We start from the raw sequence: 20086 nt of genomic DNA on the forward strand, positions 1-20086 counted from the left end.
GTTAAATTAATTTGTCTTTTTGTTGTATCTTTTTTTTTTCCCTCAAGTTTTCTCTCTCTCCCTCTCTCTTTCTCTCTCTGTCGTCGAACAAACAAACAAACAAACAATCTAACAAACTAACCGATAAACTTTTTTCTTTTTTTTTTCTTTTTTCTTTCTAATCATTTTGTTTATAACGATTCATTTAATAATTTTTTTGCAAAAGAAAAAAAAAAAATCGAATAAAACCGGAAATGGTTGGTTTTATTATCGTAGTATTTCCGTGAATGAATAAAAAAAAATTGAGTTGGCACACCTGTAAAAACGTTCGTTTTTTCCAAATGTTATCACAATTCTTTCGTAAAACTAAAAAAAAAGAAATTATTATTATTATTATCGTGAGTTTATCAAACCGGAAACGGTCGGAAAAGTTTTCCGGTTTATCGATATAAATTTTTTTTTTTACAACTCGAACAAATTTTTTTTGTCGTGGTTTTAGAAGAAATAGTTTTAAACAAGGTGCGCTTTTATAAAAAAAAAAAAAAAAAAAAAAAAAAAATCTCTGTCGGGGTTTATCGTCGGTGTGAAAAATTCCACAATTCGGTTAATTGTCGGTTAATGTGCTTTGTCGGGATGTAGGGAAGGAGGAAGAGGAAAAGGAAAAAAAGAAAAGCGGGAGGAGGGAGAAAATTTTCGGAAAAATTCGCGAGGAAATCGAACGAAAAGTAAATGAAAGGGGAGAAAAAAAAAAAAGAAGGCGAAACGTTAATGTGGAGAAACGTGAGAGGGAGGGGAGAAGAGGAGGGTTCGAAGGGGTTAAAGGGAATGGTGGGGGGGTGGACGAAACGAAATCGAAAGGAAATGAAAAAAAATTTTCTTTTTTTTTTATTTTTTTCCGTCGGGTTCGTTACCCGGCGGCCTCGTTTATGCTTTCTCTCTTTCTCTCTCTCTCTCCAAACAAACAGAAAAAAAAAGAGAGAGAGAGAGAGGGGGGGGGAAAAAGGGAAAAGTTTTTTCATCGATTTCATTGAGATTATACTATGGAAAAAGGGGTTAAAATAATTACGTATGTAAAAAAAAAAAAAAAACGTAATTTTAGTTTTTTTGTTTTTGTTTTTAATGTTGTTATCAGCGTAATGTTTGTTATTGGTTGTTGAAAAACAAAAACAAAAGAAAAATTATTTAATCTGGAAAATTTTTTTTTTTCTTATCAGTTATCTTCGATCTTAATTTCTTAAGGCATTAACGTATTACTCGCTCCCATATAATACATACGATTTTTAATTATTAAATTTTTTCTTCTGCTAATCAATTTTTTCCTTTCATTATTACTATTACTATTACCTCTACTCAACCTTTTCCAGCCTTAATACAAAATAATAATAATGATAATGATAAGACGGGTGACGTTTTTTATACTACGATTGAAATCAGGCGTTTTTAGATTTTTTTTTTTTTACTCTCTCTCTCTCTCTCTCTCTCTATTCTTCATTCTCTCTTTTTTTTCTCTCTCTCTCTTTCTCTCTATTCTTCATTCTCTCTTTTTTTCTCTTTCTGATTTTTTTTCTCTCTGTTTTTTTCTTTTATCCCCTTCTCTCTCTTTGTCTCTTCCTCATCTTTCTCTCTCATTGTTTCTCTCTCTCTCTCTCTCTGTACCGTTTTTTCTTTTTATGCCTTTTTATACTTCTCTTCCTCAGTCTCTCCCTCGCGGCTCACTCTCTATTTTTTTCTGTTCTCTCTCTTTATTTCTTTTTTTTCTCTCTCTTCTCTGTTTCTATTTTTTTCCCTTCTCTCTTTCTATCTTACTCTCGATCTTTCTTTCTCTTTCCTTTTTTTTTTTGAAGGGAAACCATAAACATCTCTCTCTCTCTCTCTCTCTCTCTCTCGGTCTCTTCCTCGCCTCTCTCTCTAACTTTTTTCCTCTTTCTCTTTTCCCTTTTCGTGTGTATTCGAACTCTAAAGGATAGCTAAAAAAAAAAAAAAAAACAACAAAAAACTCGTAAAATTTTGTGTGCGAATAAAAATAATAATAATAATAGTAAATAATTAGATCCGTCGAAAAGGTTAATAAAAGCAAAAAAAAGGAAAATTTGCAAATGAGCCAAAGGAAATTATTAACGTTAGCAAAAAAAAAAAAAAAAAACGTTATGAATATGTAAATGCGAACGTATACGAAAGAACAAAAAAAAAAAAAAAACGAACGTTTTAAATAATCCATCAACTCGGAAAATGTTTAAATAATGAAATAATAATAATACTAATAATGATATTTATTCGTAGAGTATAAACGTAAACCTTATTCATACCTGATGAAAGAAGGTCGCGTGTGTGTGTGTACCAACTTGTAAAAATTTTTTAAATCGTAGAATTGAGAGAGAGAAAGATAGAGATAGAGAGAGAGGGGAGGAAAGGGGAGGGGGAAAATGATAACAAAAGTTGCCAACTTAAACAAATTTAAAAAAAAAAAAAACTTTTTGCTGTTGTTTCAAAAACCGAGCCTTTTATTTTCCTACTCTCGTTTCGTATTTACTTTTTAAATGGAATCGTACGTATGGGGAAATGGTTGTTTGGTTGTTCGGTTGTACGGTTTGTTCTATTTTTGTTTCCATTCTGTTTGTTTTACTCGGTAACATTTTCATCCACGTGTTCTCGATTTTTCGGTCAACAACAGAAAAAGAAATTTAATTTGGTGATTGAACGTTTGAGCGAGCCACCATCGCCACCAAGATCACAAAATTCGGGGGAAAAAAAGGATGAGTTTAGGTTTTGGTTAGAATTTTCTAGAACGTTTCTAATTACAGGGGGCGTGGGGTGGGGTGGGAAAAAACTCACGCGCACTCCCTCCCACACACAAAAAACGATTAAATTCTAAAAAACAATTATTTAATAAAATTTATTATTCGAATTTTTGGTTGGTTTTTCACAAAGACGTCGGTGTGTGGTAAGTTATAAATATTTTAGTTTAATCAATCCGCTGTTGTTGTTGTTGCTGTTGTTTCTTCGGTTATGTTGTTTTTTGTTACTCCTTCGCAAATGTTTCGTAATAATAATAATAATTATTATAATTATAAATTTTAAAGGTTTTTCATTCTTTTTTTTCCACTCTTATTTACTTCTTCCTCTTTTTCCACTTCTTCCTCTTCTTCTTCTTGTACTTTTTCTTTCCCTTCTCGCTTTTCTTTCTTTCTTTCATTCTTTTACAGTTTTCTTTAAATGAAAATTTATTATTCGTAACAATTTGATTTATGCCGAAATTGAAAAATAAAAAATTATTAGAAAAATAAAATTTGAAAATTTTTTTTTTTTAAAAAAAATTTGCGGTTGTTTTTTATTTATTTATTTATTTACCAACAGGAAAAAGGTTTTAGTCGAGTTTTAAAATAAATAAAAAAAAAAGGAAAAAAAGAAAAAAACGACGACAGCAATAAATGAATCGAAATGGGGAGGAAGGAAGAAAGGAAGAAAAATCATTCGAAGTTGGAAGACGGGTTGCTGATGCTGATGCTGGAGGGTCCAAAAAAAAAATTTTCAATTCAGGTACGTAAGCTAAACATTAATTTTTTTAATCGAGAAAACGGGAAATCGTCGTGAGGGAATCTTTTAATTTTAAATAAATTTTTTTATTTATATCACCGCCGCCGCCGCCACCACTCCCCCCGTCTCCTTCACCCAAACGGTAATTATTCACGTGTGAAGAATCGGAAAATCTTGTGCCGTTTTCTCGCTTTTCCCTCCCTCTCTCCCTCCCCCCTCCGCAGGAAAAAAAAATGAGAAAATTATGAAAATTTATAGAAGGAAAAAAAAAAAATTTTTTTTGAAAAAATTGAAATTAAATTTATGTGCGGAAAAATTTTCGTACGATAATAATAATAATAATAATTAAAATTGAAAAATTAAAAAAATGATGAAATAAGGAGAGAGAAAGAGAGAGAGAGGGAGAGGAAGAAAAGTCAAAAAAATAAGAAAAAGAAACAGAGAAAACGAGAGAAAGAAGGAGTAAAGTCAAAAAATTATGAGAAAAAAAGGGAATGGGGGAAAAAGAGAAAGAGGGAAAAAGAGAATGAGAGAGAAAAAGAGAGAAAAAAGGAGAGAGGGAGTAAAGTCAAAAAAATTAGAGAAAAAAAGAGAACGAGAGAGAGAAAGTAAAAAAAAAAAAAATGAGAAGGAGAGAAAGAGAAAGATTAAAAGTAAATAATGTAATAAAAAAAGAGAGAGAGAAAGAAAAGTAAAAAAAATAAGATAAAGAGGGAGAGAGAGAAAGTGTGTGTAAAATCAAAAAAAAGTAAGAGAAAAATGGAGAATGAGAAAAATTAAAGACAAATAATGTAAGAGAAAGAGAGAGAGAGAGAACAAAGTCAAAAAAATATGTGTTTGTGTGGGTGTGTGTGTGTGTGTGAGAGAGAGAATGAGAGAGAGAAAGAGAGAGAACAAAGTTAAAAAAATATAAGTGAGAGAGAGAGAGAAACGCGAAAAAATAGGAAAATTTTTTCGATGTTTTATTTTCTTATTTGACAATGATAAATAATATACAAAATTTAAAATGGCGGTCAATTTTTTCTTTTTTTTTTTTTTTTTGTAAAGTGGGGGGGCGGAAAATTCAAATTTATTCATTTTTTTTTGGGAGGGGGGTGCGAACAACCGGAGCATAAAGCAAAATTCACAATGAAAACGTAGTAATAATAATAATATTTTGTAGTTTCTTACAACCGACGTCATCAAAAATATCCGCTTGCGTGTATGTGTATATGAAACCACGAGATTCTTTCAAACTGTCTTAACTGCCCTCCTCAGTTCCTTACCCCCATCCCCTCCCTTCCCTTTCATCCCTTTTCCACCTAGTTTTTCTTTCCACGTTTACGATTTAAATTAAAAAAAAAAAAATTATTTATTTGTTGTTTATTGTGTCGTCACAGATGAAAATTCAACCATTTTTTTTTTTTTTTTGATGTTGATGAAAATTTAATGGAAGGTTTAGAGGCAACAAAAAGAAAAAAGAAAAAAATTTTCCGGAAAAATAAAAAAAAAAATTTTTTTTTTACATTCATTTTATTATCGTTCATGCGTTTCTCACGTATCATATATTTTCATGTCAACGTGACTTCCGTTTTTAATTTCCTTTTAAACTTTTTATCTTTTTCACCCTGAATACTTTCCTCCCCCCCCGCCAAATCAAAACATTTTCCCACTCATTCATTCATTTCCCCCCTGTCTCTATCTCTCTCTCTCTTTTCACAATTTTCACGATGATAAAAACATACGCGCGCCACAATTATAACCGTTTTCTATTATAAATTTTTAAATATTTTTCTAATTACACGAAAAGCGGAATAAGGGAGGAGAGGGGAAGGGGCGGGGCGAAAGGAGCAACGCACATCGGTATCGGATTCTAATTCCACGATCGTTTCGAAAAACCGCGAATTTTATAACGCAAACTTTGTTGATTTTTTATCCGCACCGGATTTGAATTGCAATTTTCCCCCTCCTCCTCTCCATTTCCGCTTTTATAACCGTCGCGGTGTGTCGCACGACGTTGCCAAATTTCAAACGAGATGTAGTGACCGACCGACAGACAGACAGACAGTCGAGTTCGTATTTAAATTTTATTTAAAAAAAAAAAAAAAAAAAAACGATGGGGAAAAAATTATTGGAGTTTATTCACTCCTTCACCCCCTCCTTAGGTTCCCCCCGGCTCCCTCTTCCCCGTGCGCGTTCGTCCAAGTCCGATAAATATATAAAAGAAAATGATAGTTTATATAAAAGGAGTTAATTGCGAATCGTTTTTTTTTTTTTTTTTTTTGCTTTTTCCACTCCATTAAAGTTTTTCCAACTTAATAACTTTTCCCCCAATTGTATTAGTTTAATATTTCTCTCTCTCTCTCTCTCACTCTTTTATACTTTCGTTATTACCTTTTATCTTCATCCTCTTTTTTTTTCTTTTCTTTTCTCTCGCGAAAATGGCGTAACAATTCAAAATATTTTGTTTTGTTATTAAAAAAGAAAACCTCAAAGAGACAAACGATAATAATAATTAATAAAAAAGGCGGAAACGGAAACTAATGATGATGAAAAGTGGTAGGAGATAAATTTATTGACACCACGTTTATTGAAAAAGTTGTCTTATCTTTCCCCCCACTCCCCCTTCCCCCATATATATATATATCGATTCAAGGAATTTTCTTATAATTTTCCGTCCTTTTTTTTCGTTTTTTTTCCTTCTCTTGTTGTCAAAAATTTTTTTTTAAAAAATGTTTACGTTTGAATGACCGTTGATGATGAGGGGGGGAAGAGGGAGGAAGGGAGGGGGAATGAAAAACAAACAAATTCGAAAAAAAAAAAATTCAGTCCCGTCAGTTATTGATAATATATATGTGTTATTTGTGAATTCAAATGTCACATTGTTTACACGTTTCGTGACGCACGATTTCAAATGTTATTATTATTATTATTATTATTATTATTATTACTATTATTGAATTCATAAAGGAAATGAAAAAGTGATAAAAACAAACAAACAAACAGTAAGAGGAAACAGGGTGTTTGTTTGGAAAACAACCGAAAAAAAAAAAGTTAAAATTAAAAAAAAATTTTATTTTTTTATTACTCCTCTGATTATTATTATTATTATTATTAAGTTTTTCCAGAAATCAAATCGGAAAAAAAGCTTTCCATTTATCGACTTATAAATTAAAAAAAAAAGCAGAAAAAAATTTATTTTAATTCCGCGACATTTTATGTAAATCGTTTTTTTTTTTTTTTCTGTTTGTTAACCGCGGCTGGGAAAATTTCCGACATTTTGTTTTTTTTTCCGTCTCCTTCCACGATTTCCTTTTTCTCTCTCTCTCTCTCTCTGTTTCCCTCCCGTAAAAAATTTTTACTCGTTCGAACGCGTATCATATAATTAACCGGATATGTGCAGACGAAACTAAAAAAAAAAAAATTCACGCGTTATGATGATAATAACAATGGCGGCGACCGTTTACATCAAATTTATTTTATTAATTATTTTTTTGTTTGTTAATTTAGTCACGTGTTACATATCGAAATTTTCTTAATTTTACGTACTTTATACCTGTACGGTGATTAGGTTTATTCAAAATTTTTAATTATGCACGAATAATTTCAGGTTTAAACGGAATCCATTGGAATAATTGAAAAAAAAGAAAAAGAAAACGTCATGAAATCATTATTAGAAGATCCTACAGAGCATTTGATTATAATAGGTGAGTAATATCATTTTATATATTTTACAAAAAAGAAAATTTTTTCTTAATCGTTTAAAAAACCGTTAAATTCAAAATGGGACAAACGAATTTTTTTTTTTTTTTTTGTTTAAAAAATTACGATTTCGCGTTTGTTCGGAATGATTGTCGGTTGTTCGATCTATTGTTTGTTCATATTAAATAAGGATGGTAATATGGAGTCATGAAAATTCGTTAATTGTATGTAAGAGCAGAAAAGAGAACAAGGGAAAAGAAAGAAACGGAATAAAGTTTTGTTTTGTGAACCTGAATTGGAGGGACTCCTTCAAAACCTGATTACTCCACACATGTTGTTGACAGTAAGGTTTAGTTTTTCCTTCCCATTGAGTGAGATGGACTCGGGGGTACCTACAGGCATTGATGTGGGATTTCTGGATAGTGGTTAAGGTTATGAAGAAGAAAAATCTTGGAAACACTTAGAAATCAAATAGATCTGGAGAAAAAGGACAAGGAGAACATGAAACATGTCGTGGAACCAAAATTGAAACGTAAATAATAATAATAATAATGATAATGATGATGATGATGATGCTGGAGATAGAGAAGATGATGATGATGCTGGAGATAGAAAAGATGATGATGATGATACTGGAGATAGAAAAGATGATGATGATGATGATGATGATACTGGAGATAGAGAAGAAGATGGTGATGATGATGCTGGAGATAGAGAAGATGATGATGATGATGATGCTGGAGATAGAGAAGATGATGATGATGATGATGATTTGATAAAAAAGAACCAACCTTTTCCTGTTTTTTTTTTAAACATTTAAAATTTTCCTGTACCTGATGACGTCACCCGACATATTTATATAAAATTCAAATTTTTGGCGCCATTTTTCTTTTATTTTTTTTTATTTTATTTGATCATTGGTTAGGTGGACGCAAAACGCTACTGATGATGATGATGATGATGATAATAATAATAATTCGAAATTCCAGTTTACGATTTCCTGTAGTCAAATAATAATAATAATAATAATATTGGTTTTGGGTCGATGGGAGATAAATCAAATGATAAAAAAAATTCAATTAAACGTTATTTTAAATATTTTTGACAGTATTCGTACGTGTGTGGAATCGTTTGCACGTTTGTTTGTTTGTTTCGTTTTTTTTCCGGGGGGGGAAAGGGAGGGAAGGTTTTTTTATTTTCTTTCTCTCTCTCTCTTTTTTTTTGACACTCTTTGACGCCTTACCCTTCCACCACAACTCCGTGTAACTCTGCGGTCGTCTGACGTAAAAAAGTAATAATAATAATAATAATTTTTGATGATGATGATGATGATGACATTTTTCCAATTCGATCACTACCCTTATTAGTATTATTATTATTGTTATTGTTTTTTTTTTTTTTTTAACGCCGTATAATAAATTTTTTAGAGAATTTATTAGATAGAGAAAACGAGGGGGAAGGGGAGAGGGAGGGGGAAATTTTTTTTTTGTCGTTTAAATTCTTATTATTAAATGTATTTCAAAGGTTTTTCAATGTAGCATTTCCGGTTGTCGTAATGAAAACCGCAATTCTTCGTCTTTTCTCACCGCTAACCTTTTTTGCGGCGACAATAAATAACATCTTGGAATTTAACTAAAAGGAAAATTCTATATATTCGCAAAAATCTCCTCCTCCTTCTCCTCCCCCTCCTCCTCGTATCCGAGAAAATTAAAATTAAATTTAAAATTACCAAAAAAAAAAAAAAAGGCGGGAAAAATAAGGCGGAAACGGGGAGGGCGGGGGCGGGATTCAGGTATTCGCGGGAGTAAAAAAAATCGATATCGATCCGTTAATTTGTTTTTTTTTTAAAAGCAGACGACGAAGAAACAACAAAAACTTTTTTTTTCTTTTTTCTCAATGATTTAAGAGAGGAAAGGGGGAAATAAAGAAAAACAGAAACCGAGTGAGAGAAAGAGAGATGGAAAAGGGAAAGAATAAGATAAAATAAAAATAAAAATTGGAAAACCTGGAGGTTTGAAAATATCCCGTTTATTATCATTATTGTTAAGTGAAAACTATGGCGTAATTTCTTATAATAAAAGGAAAATGGGGGGGGAGAAGTGGGAGGAGGTAGAGGGAGGGGTAAGGGTTAAGGGCAAGACCGAATATCCAATTTATTATATGGAAGAAACCCGAAGGGTTTAAATTTTCATTCTAGTAATTTTTTTTTTTTTTTTTTTGTTTACAACTCCATTATGGACTAGAAATAAGAAATCGAATGTTGTGGAAAAGAAAAAAAAATTTTCTTTTTTTTTGTTGTTGTTTTACTTTTTTTTTTTTAAAAACGTTTTTTTCCTCTTTTACGGTTTCCCCCCCCACCCGCCTTTTTTTGAATTTTATTTACGACTATGAGTCAGATAGAGTCTCGGTGGTCGAAGTCTCGATTATGTTCGTTATAAAAAAAAATGTTTTCGATCATGTTGTATTTGATAGGAAACGGTTCGTGGAATATTTAGAGAGGAATGACAAACAAAAAAAAAATACAAAGAGAAAGAGAGAGAGAGAGAGAAGGAATGACACAAAAAGAAACACAAAAAGAAGGAGAGAAGGAATGGCAAAGGAAGAAATACAAAGAGATAGAGAGAAAGAATGACAAGGAAAGGAGTACGAAAAGGGAGAGAGAGAAACAGGGAGTAGGAATAACAAAGGAAAAAAAGGTCAAGAAAGAAATACAAAGAAAAAAGAGAGAAAGAAGGAATAACAAGAAAGAAATACAAAGACAGAGAGAGAAACACGAGGAATGACTAAGAAGAGAGAGAAAGAGAGGGAGAAGAAATGGCAAGAAAAAAGTACAAAAAGGAAGAAAGAGAAAAGGAACGACAAAGAAAAGAATACAGAGAAAGAGAGAGAGGGAGAATCGCGTTTTCAATTTTAAAATCATTCCAGGCATTTGAATACACTCCAAGACTTCTCCAAAGGTCATTCGTGGAAAAAAAAAAAAAAAAGGGAAAAAGAAAAGTTTGTCATAGTTAAAAATTGAATTTTCTTTTTTCATACTCCCCTCCTTCTCCCCTCCTCTCTCATTCCTTCGTGGAACGTTACGCGAACGAAATGAAGATGATTATTATTTCATTTCCAAGAGTTTCTCTGACCTGGAAAATTTTTTCTTTAAAATTACCAAACAACCGAACAACCAACCAACAAACCAACCGACGTACGTGAAAACTCTTGAACGAAAGAAATGTAATAATAAATGATGAATGAATGATGATGATGATGATGATGATGCTTAAGAAACACTTGGAAAATTTCAAAATTTGCGGTTAAATTAGGAAAGAAGAAACGAAGGAAAGAGAGAAAGAAAGAGAGGAAAAGAGGAAGAGAGAGAGAGAGAGAAACAAAACGAAAAGGAATTTTGTAAAGGGGCAAAAAAAAAAAGGTTAACATACCTCGAAAATGTTGAATTGGTTCTTATTTAATAAAAGGGTGACAATTTTTTCCTTTGGCATTCCTTTGACAAATGTAACAGTTATAAATGGAGAGAAAAAAAAGGAAAGAAACGTTTTGGAATTTTAGAACGTACAAAACCGTTGGAAAATTAATAATCGTTAGAAACGATGAGAGAGATAGAGAAAGAATCAAAGGAAAAAAAACACAACGATGACGTCACGAGTAACGAAGTCACGTGACAGTGGAAAAGTTGCTGTTTTTTTTTATAAATAATATTTAAATAACGTGGAACATCATCGGTGGGAGGAACCGGAAATCATCGTTTCGATTTTCCCTTCTCCTCTCATTGTAAAAACCATTTCCTTCCCCTTTTTCCCACCCAAAAAAAAACAGGAAAAGGATATTTTGATTTTTAAAAAAAAAGGCGGGAAAATTTTATTTTTTAAAAATTATAAATATAATAAAAATAATATTTCAATTAATAATAATAATAATAATAATAAATTTTTTTTTTTTTAAATCAACATCACGCGACTAACGTATAAACAACAATAATAATAATGATGATAATAATAATAATAATAATAAATACACATTTTAAATTAATAAATTTATTTATACATATGTATACGCGAGTGCGTGCGCGTGTGATCTTTTATAATCAAGAAAAAAGTGATGCGTCATCGTCCGTCGTCCGTCGTCATAATTATTCAAAGGAATGGAAAAAAAGGAAAGGAATGGAATGGAAAAAAATTTGCAGAATCAATCAATCAATCAATCAATCGTGTCAGCATTCTTATTTTATTTATATATATATATATATTTATATGTACATAAAACACGCGAGGAGTAAAAAAAAAAAAAAATAGAAAAATTCATCATTATCATCATCAACAACAATCAGAATAAATAATGAAAGACGAAGTTAAAAAAAAAAAAATTATTATCATCATTATCATTTATAATTATTATTATTATTATTACGTTAAGGCACTTGTAAACCCTGGAATGAACAAAAATTTCATCTCGGACGTTTGTGTGTGTGTGCGCGCGCGCGAAAAGGCACGAAATGCAGTCTGTATACGTTTTTCTTTTTCATTTTATATTAACACGGAATGCTGAGATTATAATAATAATAATAATTAAAAAAGGAAAAGAAAAGAAAACCCAACGAGGGGGGGGGAACCTTTGAATTCTGAATACTGTTAAGGCACGAATAAGGAAATGGAAAGAAAAAAAAAAAAAAAAATGGACGAGAGGAAGACGTTTGTAATTTTGAGGTAGTTTTATTGTCGTGTTAACAACAACAGCAACAACCGGCGATCGAACAAACAAAATTCGTAAATTTTCCGGTTACCGTTATTTTTTAAAATTTATTTCGGAAGACGCAACAACAACAACGACAGAAAAATTCCTGTAGGAATAAAAAAAAAACCCGCTTTTCCGTCGTTACTCTCTTCCATCTTCTTTTTTTTTTTTTTTTTTTTTTTTTTTTTGTAAAATTGGCAACAATGTGTTTTTTTTCTTTTTACACGATAGGTTTCGGCCTCTTGTTTCTCGTCTTTATTCTCGTTTGCAAAGTCGACATCAAACCGCCCAAAACGTCGTGACTGTGGATTTTCTTGCCGAAGAGGAGACGTTTCACGGAATCGTCGTAAGTGAGAAGAGCGACCATGTTTTGAAGGAGGAAACCCTGACAGTGTTCCAAAAGTTGTACGGCGTTGTACACTTTCGCATGGATGTACATGGAAACGATGTTGTCCAAATCGACCATGGCAGCCGCTCTCGCTTCCGTATACTTCAACAAACCGTCCAATTGAAAAAAATTTGCCGCCGCCATCAATTCCAAAACGTCGAATTCGGAAACGACCAAACTTTCCGTACCTCCCTCGTACAAATATTGCATGACCAACTGGAAAACGGAAACGAGTGAAAATAAGGAAACCATTTTTACCTCCTCTTGCAACAGCAACAACAGCCACGGCCTACCTGGAATATGTTGTAACGGATATCGTTTATCTGAACGACCGGCGGACTTCCTTCGCACAGTTTCGAACTCAACATGTTTTTAAATCTCGGGCTCGACGTCACCAAAACAATTTTATGAGCGTAAAGTACTTTTCCTTCGACTCGAAATTGCACGTCGGAAAGTTCTGGATTGTTGACGAATTTCGGATCGATTCTCGCCGTCGGAGTCGACGTCGCGCTTTCAATCGCCGTCATTTCTTCCCATCCGTAACACGTTGAAAATATATCGGCCAAAAGAAGAGTCGTTCCCTCTTTCTGCAACAACAAAAAGATTGTCTCCAAGTCTTCTTCGCGAGTGACCGAGCGAGTGTGGTGCCGTCGTCGGATCATACCTTCGTGTATCGGAATATGTTGAACAAGAGCGGAAGACATTCGTCGACGAATTGAGAACAGTAATCGTCGGGCCAAGCGGATAGAAAATCTTGTAGAAGATTATCCATGACGGAATCCAAATGTAAATCCGTCGCCGTTGAAAGACTCGTCATCCAGCAGTGTAGCGTCCACGTCACGCCGAGTTGTCTTAAATCTAAAGTGATGTCCAAGTGTCCACTCTCCGAACTGTGATATATAGCTTCTTGCAAGGCTTTTATCTGAAAGGATACGAAAAGAAGATTCCATCAACATCCGTGACATTTTAGCAGTGACGCGCGGAGTTCCCGTGGGATCGTTTTTCAACTCCAGACTTTTTTTTTTACCTGAGTTTTATGAGACGCGGCGGGCCTTTCTTGAGTCGATCCTTCCGCGAGAATTTCTTCCAAAGAAAGAACTTCCTTTGAATGAGGCGACAGGGGATGAGAGAGAAGTTTGTGAAGCGTGGCTCTTTGACCGTGTGCGGCTGCAACGGCTATGGGACAAGGACTTCCTTTTTGAGCAGCACCGGAATAACACAAGGAATCCTAAGAAGAGGAAAAAAAAAAAGAAAATTTTTTAAAATCGAAACAAGCGGAAACGGAAACGACGGAAAAAGTAAATTTACTTTGTGCAAAGTAGAAAGACACGCATTTCCTCCGTGAGCCAAGAGAAGAGATACCATTTCCGTGTTGTTGCTCGCTGCTGCCAACTGCAAAGGAGTTAAAGTGCATCTATCTTCGGACGGTTTGACTCCACCCTCGACGTGAGCACCTCTCTCCAACAAAAGTCTCGCGAGAGTTACGTTTCCCTGCAAGGAAAAACAAGTGCCGTCGTATTAATGGTAACTTTTACGATCGATATGATGACTCGTATGAAATCGTACCTGCAAAGCTGTGTAACACAAAGCCGTCCAATATTGCGTTTCGACGTGTGGCAATCCTGGAGTTTCTACATTCGGATCGGCTCCTGCATCCAAAAGGCACTTGACGGCTGCGACGTCACCGCGACAGCAACTCAACATCAAAGCCGTCAAACCGGATTCGTTCACGCAATTTATCTACCGATGGAAAAAAGAAAAAAGAAAATTTTTTCAACGGTTCAACGCACGGATCGACAAATGGTACATTTAATTAATAATACCTTTGAAGTTGGTAACAGTGAAATCGCATGAGGTATAAGTTCGGCTCTTCCACTCGTTAAAAGTTTAAAAGCTGCTTCGATTTTGACTTTTCGCGCGTTATCCGATTCGTAGCCTCCTTCTTCTTGCCTGTAAGCAATTTTTTTTGTACTCGTATGATTCTTCCTCGGTCGAAATTTAACAGTGTCGGCAAAATACAAAACTAAAAATATTTACCCCAATTGTCTGACGGGACAATCGACTCCGGGTAAAAGTAACCTCGCAGCTTGCATGACGTCGTCCTGATCTATGACTGCCGAATGCCTGTGTTCGGCGTGCGCACTGCTCACTCTCACCCATTCCACCAAAGGCGGTAAAACGACGTAGGTTCTTTCGTATACTAATTCTTGTATTTGGTGATCTCCGTGTTCCAGCTGAAAAAGAGAAACCACGTTAATTCAGTGAATCAAAATTGAGGAGAGAGGAAGAGGGAAGAGGAAGAGAGGAAGATGAAGAGGAAGAGAGGATCAGGAAGAGAGGAAGAGGAAGAAGAAGAGGAAGAAGAGGAAGAGAGGAAGAGGGTAGAGGAAGGGGAAGAAGAGGAAGAAGAAGAGAAGAGAAAGAGGAAGAGAGAGAGAGGAAGAAGAATAGGAAGAGAGGAAGAGGAAGAAGAAAAGGAAGAGAGGAAGAGGAAGAGAGAGAGAGAGGACGAGAGAGAGAGAGGACGAGAGAGAGAGAGAGAGAGAGAGGAAGTGAGAGAGAGAAAACGTCGGGCGACTTACCTGAGAACACCTCATGAAATAAAACAAAGTGTTTATGGCGGTCGAACTCCAACTGATGACCTGACGGTGAAGTTGAAGAGCCGTGATTTTGTTGACCAATTGTCGGAGTTGATCGGTGGATCCGACGCACGTGGTAACCAGTGACTGTTGCAAGGATTTATTTGAATTTTTCGAAGACGTGTGAGTCGAATCCGTGCTAACGGAAGACATGGAATCCCAACGAGGCATGGCGAGAGCACCTATCGGAGAGAGAGAAATAAATTTTTTTTATTCATCATTTATCGTTTTGCACACACACGCACGCACGCACGCACGCACGCACGCACGCACGGTGAATATCAATTAGATTCGCGTGCAAATCGGTCTACTGACCCGAAGCGACTCTTCCTGCGTTTAAATGAGCATACGGCTGAAGGAGACCCCATAAATCACCATTGTTGGCAATCGCGTGTTCCAAAACCGTCGACGTCAACATGGTTTCGTTGTCGTTGGGCATGCACTGTATTACGAGTTCTTCGAGGAGATTTTCCAAACCCGCCGTGAAATACACGGCTGCGTATCTGCAACAAATTAAATCATCCATTTTTTTTTTTTTTTTTTTTTTTTCGATAATGTAAATTTTATTATAAATTATCCATTTTTAAAATGACTTACTCGTGTATGAACTTTGCTATTCTAACATCCGCCATCCACCTGTGAAAACGACCCACGGAAAGTTGTAAACCGGCTCTGTTGGATTTGCTCTGTCTCATTTGATCTCCGGATACGGCAAACATGGCGGCGGATCTTAAACAAGCCTGAAATTCAATTACAACGATTAAATTGAATAAGTATGTAATTAAAAGAAAAGAATTTCAATTCGACCGCCGCACGTGCAACTGTCACACACCTTCGTGCAAGAATCCGAAAGTGACGGACAAAGAGTTATTCTTAAAGCGCTGAATATTTCTTGCTTCGAACAAAAACCCAAATTCTTTGACAATCGTTGAGCTTCTCTAGCTATACGAACTAGAGCACGTTGCAAAAGGTATGACAGTCTAGGTATCGTTTCCATTGAAACCCTTTGGCAAATATCTTTTGTTCTCCCGCTCGCAAGGACTCTGTACACGCAATGATTCGACCAAGGAAGTTGCTGAACTTCTACGAGTCTGCAAAATCGAAATCGATATCGATCGAGTTATGTTTATCGAATCACGTGATCAAATGGAAAAAAAAAAAAAGAAAAAACAGGTACCTGTTATGAGAATCCACCCACATGAATTCGTCGGCAGTCGTCACGTTCGTGTTGATCGTTTCCAGCGAGGAATGTCTCATCAACCTTCGTACGGCGGGTTCGCTCGATTCGCTTCCCGACTGACTCGAATACGTCGAAGTTGAATATCCACCAGATTTTAACGTCAATTGTTGAATCGCTAATTTAATATCCTCCAAACCAGATCCGGATGGCACCAACTGAAAACGATAATAATAATAATAATAATAATAATAATAATAATAATAATAATACTAATAATGATTTTTTTCTTTCCAGAAACTTATTCTGTGACTTGCCTTAGCGGGAGTGGCTCGATGTCTGTTTCTGCTCTGTTGAGTTTTCCCTCTTGCTTTCGCTAGACCTTGAGGTGGTTGACATGGATTTTGGGGTAGGCTTTGAATGGGTGACAAACAAGCGCTCAACTTGTCATCCTCCGGCACGGAATTCAATGGAGATCTGAAATGTTGATGCCTCTCCGTGAGACCAGGCGAACTGCTCAACGTGTCCGACATCGACGCGTGACCCGATGACCGAGTTTCGTCGCTTGAACTTCCAGCGTCTTGTCGTCTCTGCAATATGACAAAATAAATAATAATAATAATAATAATAATAATTGTTAAATTTTATGTTTTAACGTTGTGTAATCGTCGAAATTTATTTTAGAAAAACAAGAAAAAAATTTGTCCTTCGACTCACCTGCAGTAACAACAATTCCTGTTCGCTCACATGCCTGTGCGGTAATCTTTGACCTCTTGACCCCGAAGAAGAAGTTGCACTGCTTGACATTCCGTTTCCTTGCCTGGATGATGACACGACTTTACTTCCGCAAATGCTTTTCAACTGTTTGTTGATTTGTGGTACGACTCCGCCACCGCTGCCACCACCACCACCACCTCCGCTTTTGTTACTCGAAGCCATCGCTCCAACGAGTTGTTTTCCACCACCGTCTTTTATTAAAGGATTTCCTTCCGATTGTTTCCCCTGAAAATTCCCCTCGCAATAAACCACCGAACTCTTATCGGGCGAACTTCCTTCTCCACCTCCTCCTACTCCTACTCCTCCGGTCGTTCTCGCGGCGGAATAATTTTTCGAACTGTTTTTCGACGAGTGTCTCGCACCACCGTTCGAATTCAACGTTCTCGCGACGTTCGTACTCAGAGGTTTCACTATCAAATTTTTCTGATTCGTGTTTTCGAAATCCGACGGAACGAGTATGACGCTTTCGTCCGGTTTCACCAAATCCACGGCCGAATCCTTCGACGAAACGACGTTGTAACTCTCGTCCTCTCTTTTGCTCGAATCCTTTTTAAGGTACAACATTTTTTCCCGGACTTCATTTTCGTAGTTTTGCGAGGATTTCGGTGGCGATTGAACTTCTACGTTTTCGTAATTATTTTCGTGTTGCGATTCCACTCGACACCTGTTTTGACTTTCAAGCTTCGTATCCAACCTTCCGTTGCACATGACGTCATTACTGGTCCTGTGCGAAGAATTCAGGTCCTGTTGAAAACTTCCATCTTCGGTACGGTCGTCGTTTAATTCGTTTACCGAATCCGTCGACGAATCTCCCGTCGACGTATTGAAATATTCTTCCCGTTTCACGTCGACGACACTATTACCACCACCATCGATTTTCCCATTGAAGTTACCCGATGATCCTCCGCATTGGGAACTTACGAAAAAATCAACGTCTCCGATGAGACTCTGATGAGGCGGAAGTCCCGAATTATTCAAATCCCTTTCCGGTACCAATTGCGGTCCCGGACTGAAATTTTCCGGTATGTTTTTCCCTCCTGCAAAATTATTTACATTTCTTTTGGGTAGAACGCTCCCGGTTTTCTTGTCTTTTATATCCCTCAATATGGGACTCTTCTGGCACTTGTCGGAATCGTTTTTAACGTTTTTAAAATGTTTCGTCTCGTTTATCGTTCCGTTCGTTTTGTCTTTTATCTCTTGTAAAAATTTTTCCTTTTGCTCTTGAAACGTCGGTGAATTTTTACTCTTCGACTGTTGCTGCTGCTGATGATGTTTGAAATTTAAATTTTCCTGTGATCGAAACGAACGTTCTCTCACGTGATCGTTTTTAAAATTGCTCGAACTCGAACTTTTCTCTTTCGAATCGATCAAATCCGAGTCGATGAAACTTTTCGGCGTCGTCTCGTTGAGAAATATCGAATGATATTTCCTATCCTCGCGCCCGTCTCCCCCGAAATGCTGATGATGATGATGATTCAAACGTTCCGACGACAAACACAAACGTTCGTTTTGTTGAACCCTATGATTCCGTCTCTCGTACAAACCCTCCTCCTGTGACAACCTGAGTCTCGCACCATTTTTCTCGCACAACTTGTCGTTCGACAAACTCTTCTCCGGAGATTTTATCCTTATCCTTTCCGTCTCGGGCGGCAAACTCAACTTGCTCTTGTTCTCGATTTGATAATTATCCTTTTCTATGTATTTATTATTCGTTTGAAATATCGGCAAATTATTCGTGACTGCGAACGTGACGGGATTGGGAGACGATGACGAGTGATTCGCGGAAAGGAGAGTTCTCTGCGTCGCTATCGACGTGACCGTGTGTTCTATGGGCTGAGGTTTAACCGGCGTCGATGTCGACGTCTGATAAGATATGTAAGGCTGTTCCAAACACCTACCGCTCGGCCTGCACGTCATAAAAAAAAAAGAAAAACTTATTAATCCAACTTTTCTCTCTCTCTCTTTCTCTCTCTCTTCCTCTCTCTCCCTGCCATGCGAAAACCGTTTTAACAACAACCACCAACCTTGACACGATAGGATTCGAATACCCTATTGTTATTAATAAATAAAAAATCATCATCATCATCATCATTATTATTATTATTATTTAAATGAACAACACAAGCATGACAAAAATAAAAAACCAAACAGTAATAATAATGATGATGATGAGATAGGGAAAAAGGTTTTCCACCCCAATCTAATACCCCTGGGGGATTATCGGGAGCGTAGTAACGTAGTAGGTACATCCGCGCGTAATCCCTTTTATTTATTTATTATTATTATTATTATTATTTATCGTATACGTTTCCTTACCCGTTTCCAAAAAAAACATTCCGGTTATATTCGTTACGTGATTTTTTTAATATAAAATTACTTTCGATTTTAATACTTTTCCCGCTTAAAACGACGTTTTTCTTATTCCACGGCCCGTAACCCCCGAGCTGTTTACATAAAACGCACAAACATTTTTTACTGTGATTATTATTATTATTATTATTATTATTATTATTATTATTATTTAATTTTTCTTTTCCTGTCATTTTTCCTGTCAGTTTTTTTTTTTTTTTTTTTTTCAAATCACCTCGCGGTCGTTAATTTTTGGCGCCAAAAATATTTTCACGTTTTGTTTTTTTTTTTGCCATTATTCCCCGTTCGTCGTTCGCGTTCGTACGATCGACATCGAATGCCGTTTTTCAAAAATTATTATTATTATTATTATTAACATCATCATTATTTTCACAAGAGTTTTCCCTTCTCTTGTTGATAACAATAACCCGTTTTTTAATGAATTTCAAGATTGTAGAAAATGAAAGAAAGAAAGAAAGAAAGAAAGAAAACTTTCTTCGACGTAACGATCATTGTTTAATACAATGTCCAAGTGTGAGTGCGTGCGCGTGCGCGGCATGTTTAATTCACATAATTAATTACATCGTGGGGTGGTAGTAGTGGGGGTGGCGGTGGTAGCGGTAGCGGTGATAGTAGCCACGATTGTGAAATTAAATCGATTCAAAAAAAGAAAAGAAAATTAAAGACAAAATAAATAAGAATATCAACAACGAGAAAATAATAATAATAATAATAATAATAATAATGATAATGATAATTGAATACTATGAGAATGAGAAATTTTCGTAACGTTTTTCAGGATTATAATAATAATAATAATAATAA

At 35.5% G+C, this 20086-nt stretch overlaps 1 protein-coding gene across 1 annotated transcript; it reads right to left on the reverse strand.

Moving 5' to 3' along the window:
- Nucleotides 1-12151: 12151 nt before the first annotated feature.
- Phum_PHUM506710 (uncharacterized protein) lies at nt 12152-18829 on the reverse strand (the record flags this gene model as incomplete). The annotated part of the gene is made up of 15 exons (XM_002430940.1): nt 12152-12535; nt 12613-12906; nt 12984-13241; nt 13347-13547; nt 13628-13810; nt 13886-14059; nt 14143-14269; nt 14357-14553; nt 14902-15140; nt 15274-15461; nt 15556-15698; nt 15791-16049; nt 16136-16313; nt 16437-16725; nt 16853-18829. The coding sequence occupies 15 exons, from the start codon at nt 18827-18829 to the stop codon at nt 12152-12154; spliced, it is 5091 nt and encodes a 1696-aa protein (XP_002430985.1).
- Nucleotides 18830-20086: the final 1257 nt, after the last annotated feature.

Source organism: Pediculus humanus, genomic scaffold (assembly GCF_000006295.1).
Source record: "Pediculus humanus corporis 1103172108278 genomic scaffold, whole genome shotgun sequence".
In the NCBI taxonomy this organism is placed as follows: Eukaryota; Metazoa; Arthropoda; class Insecta; order Psocodea; family Pediculidae; genus Pediculus; species Pediculus humanus.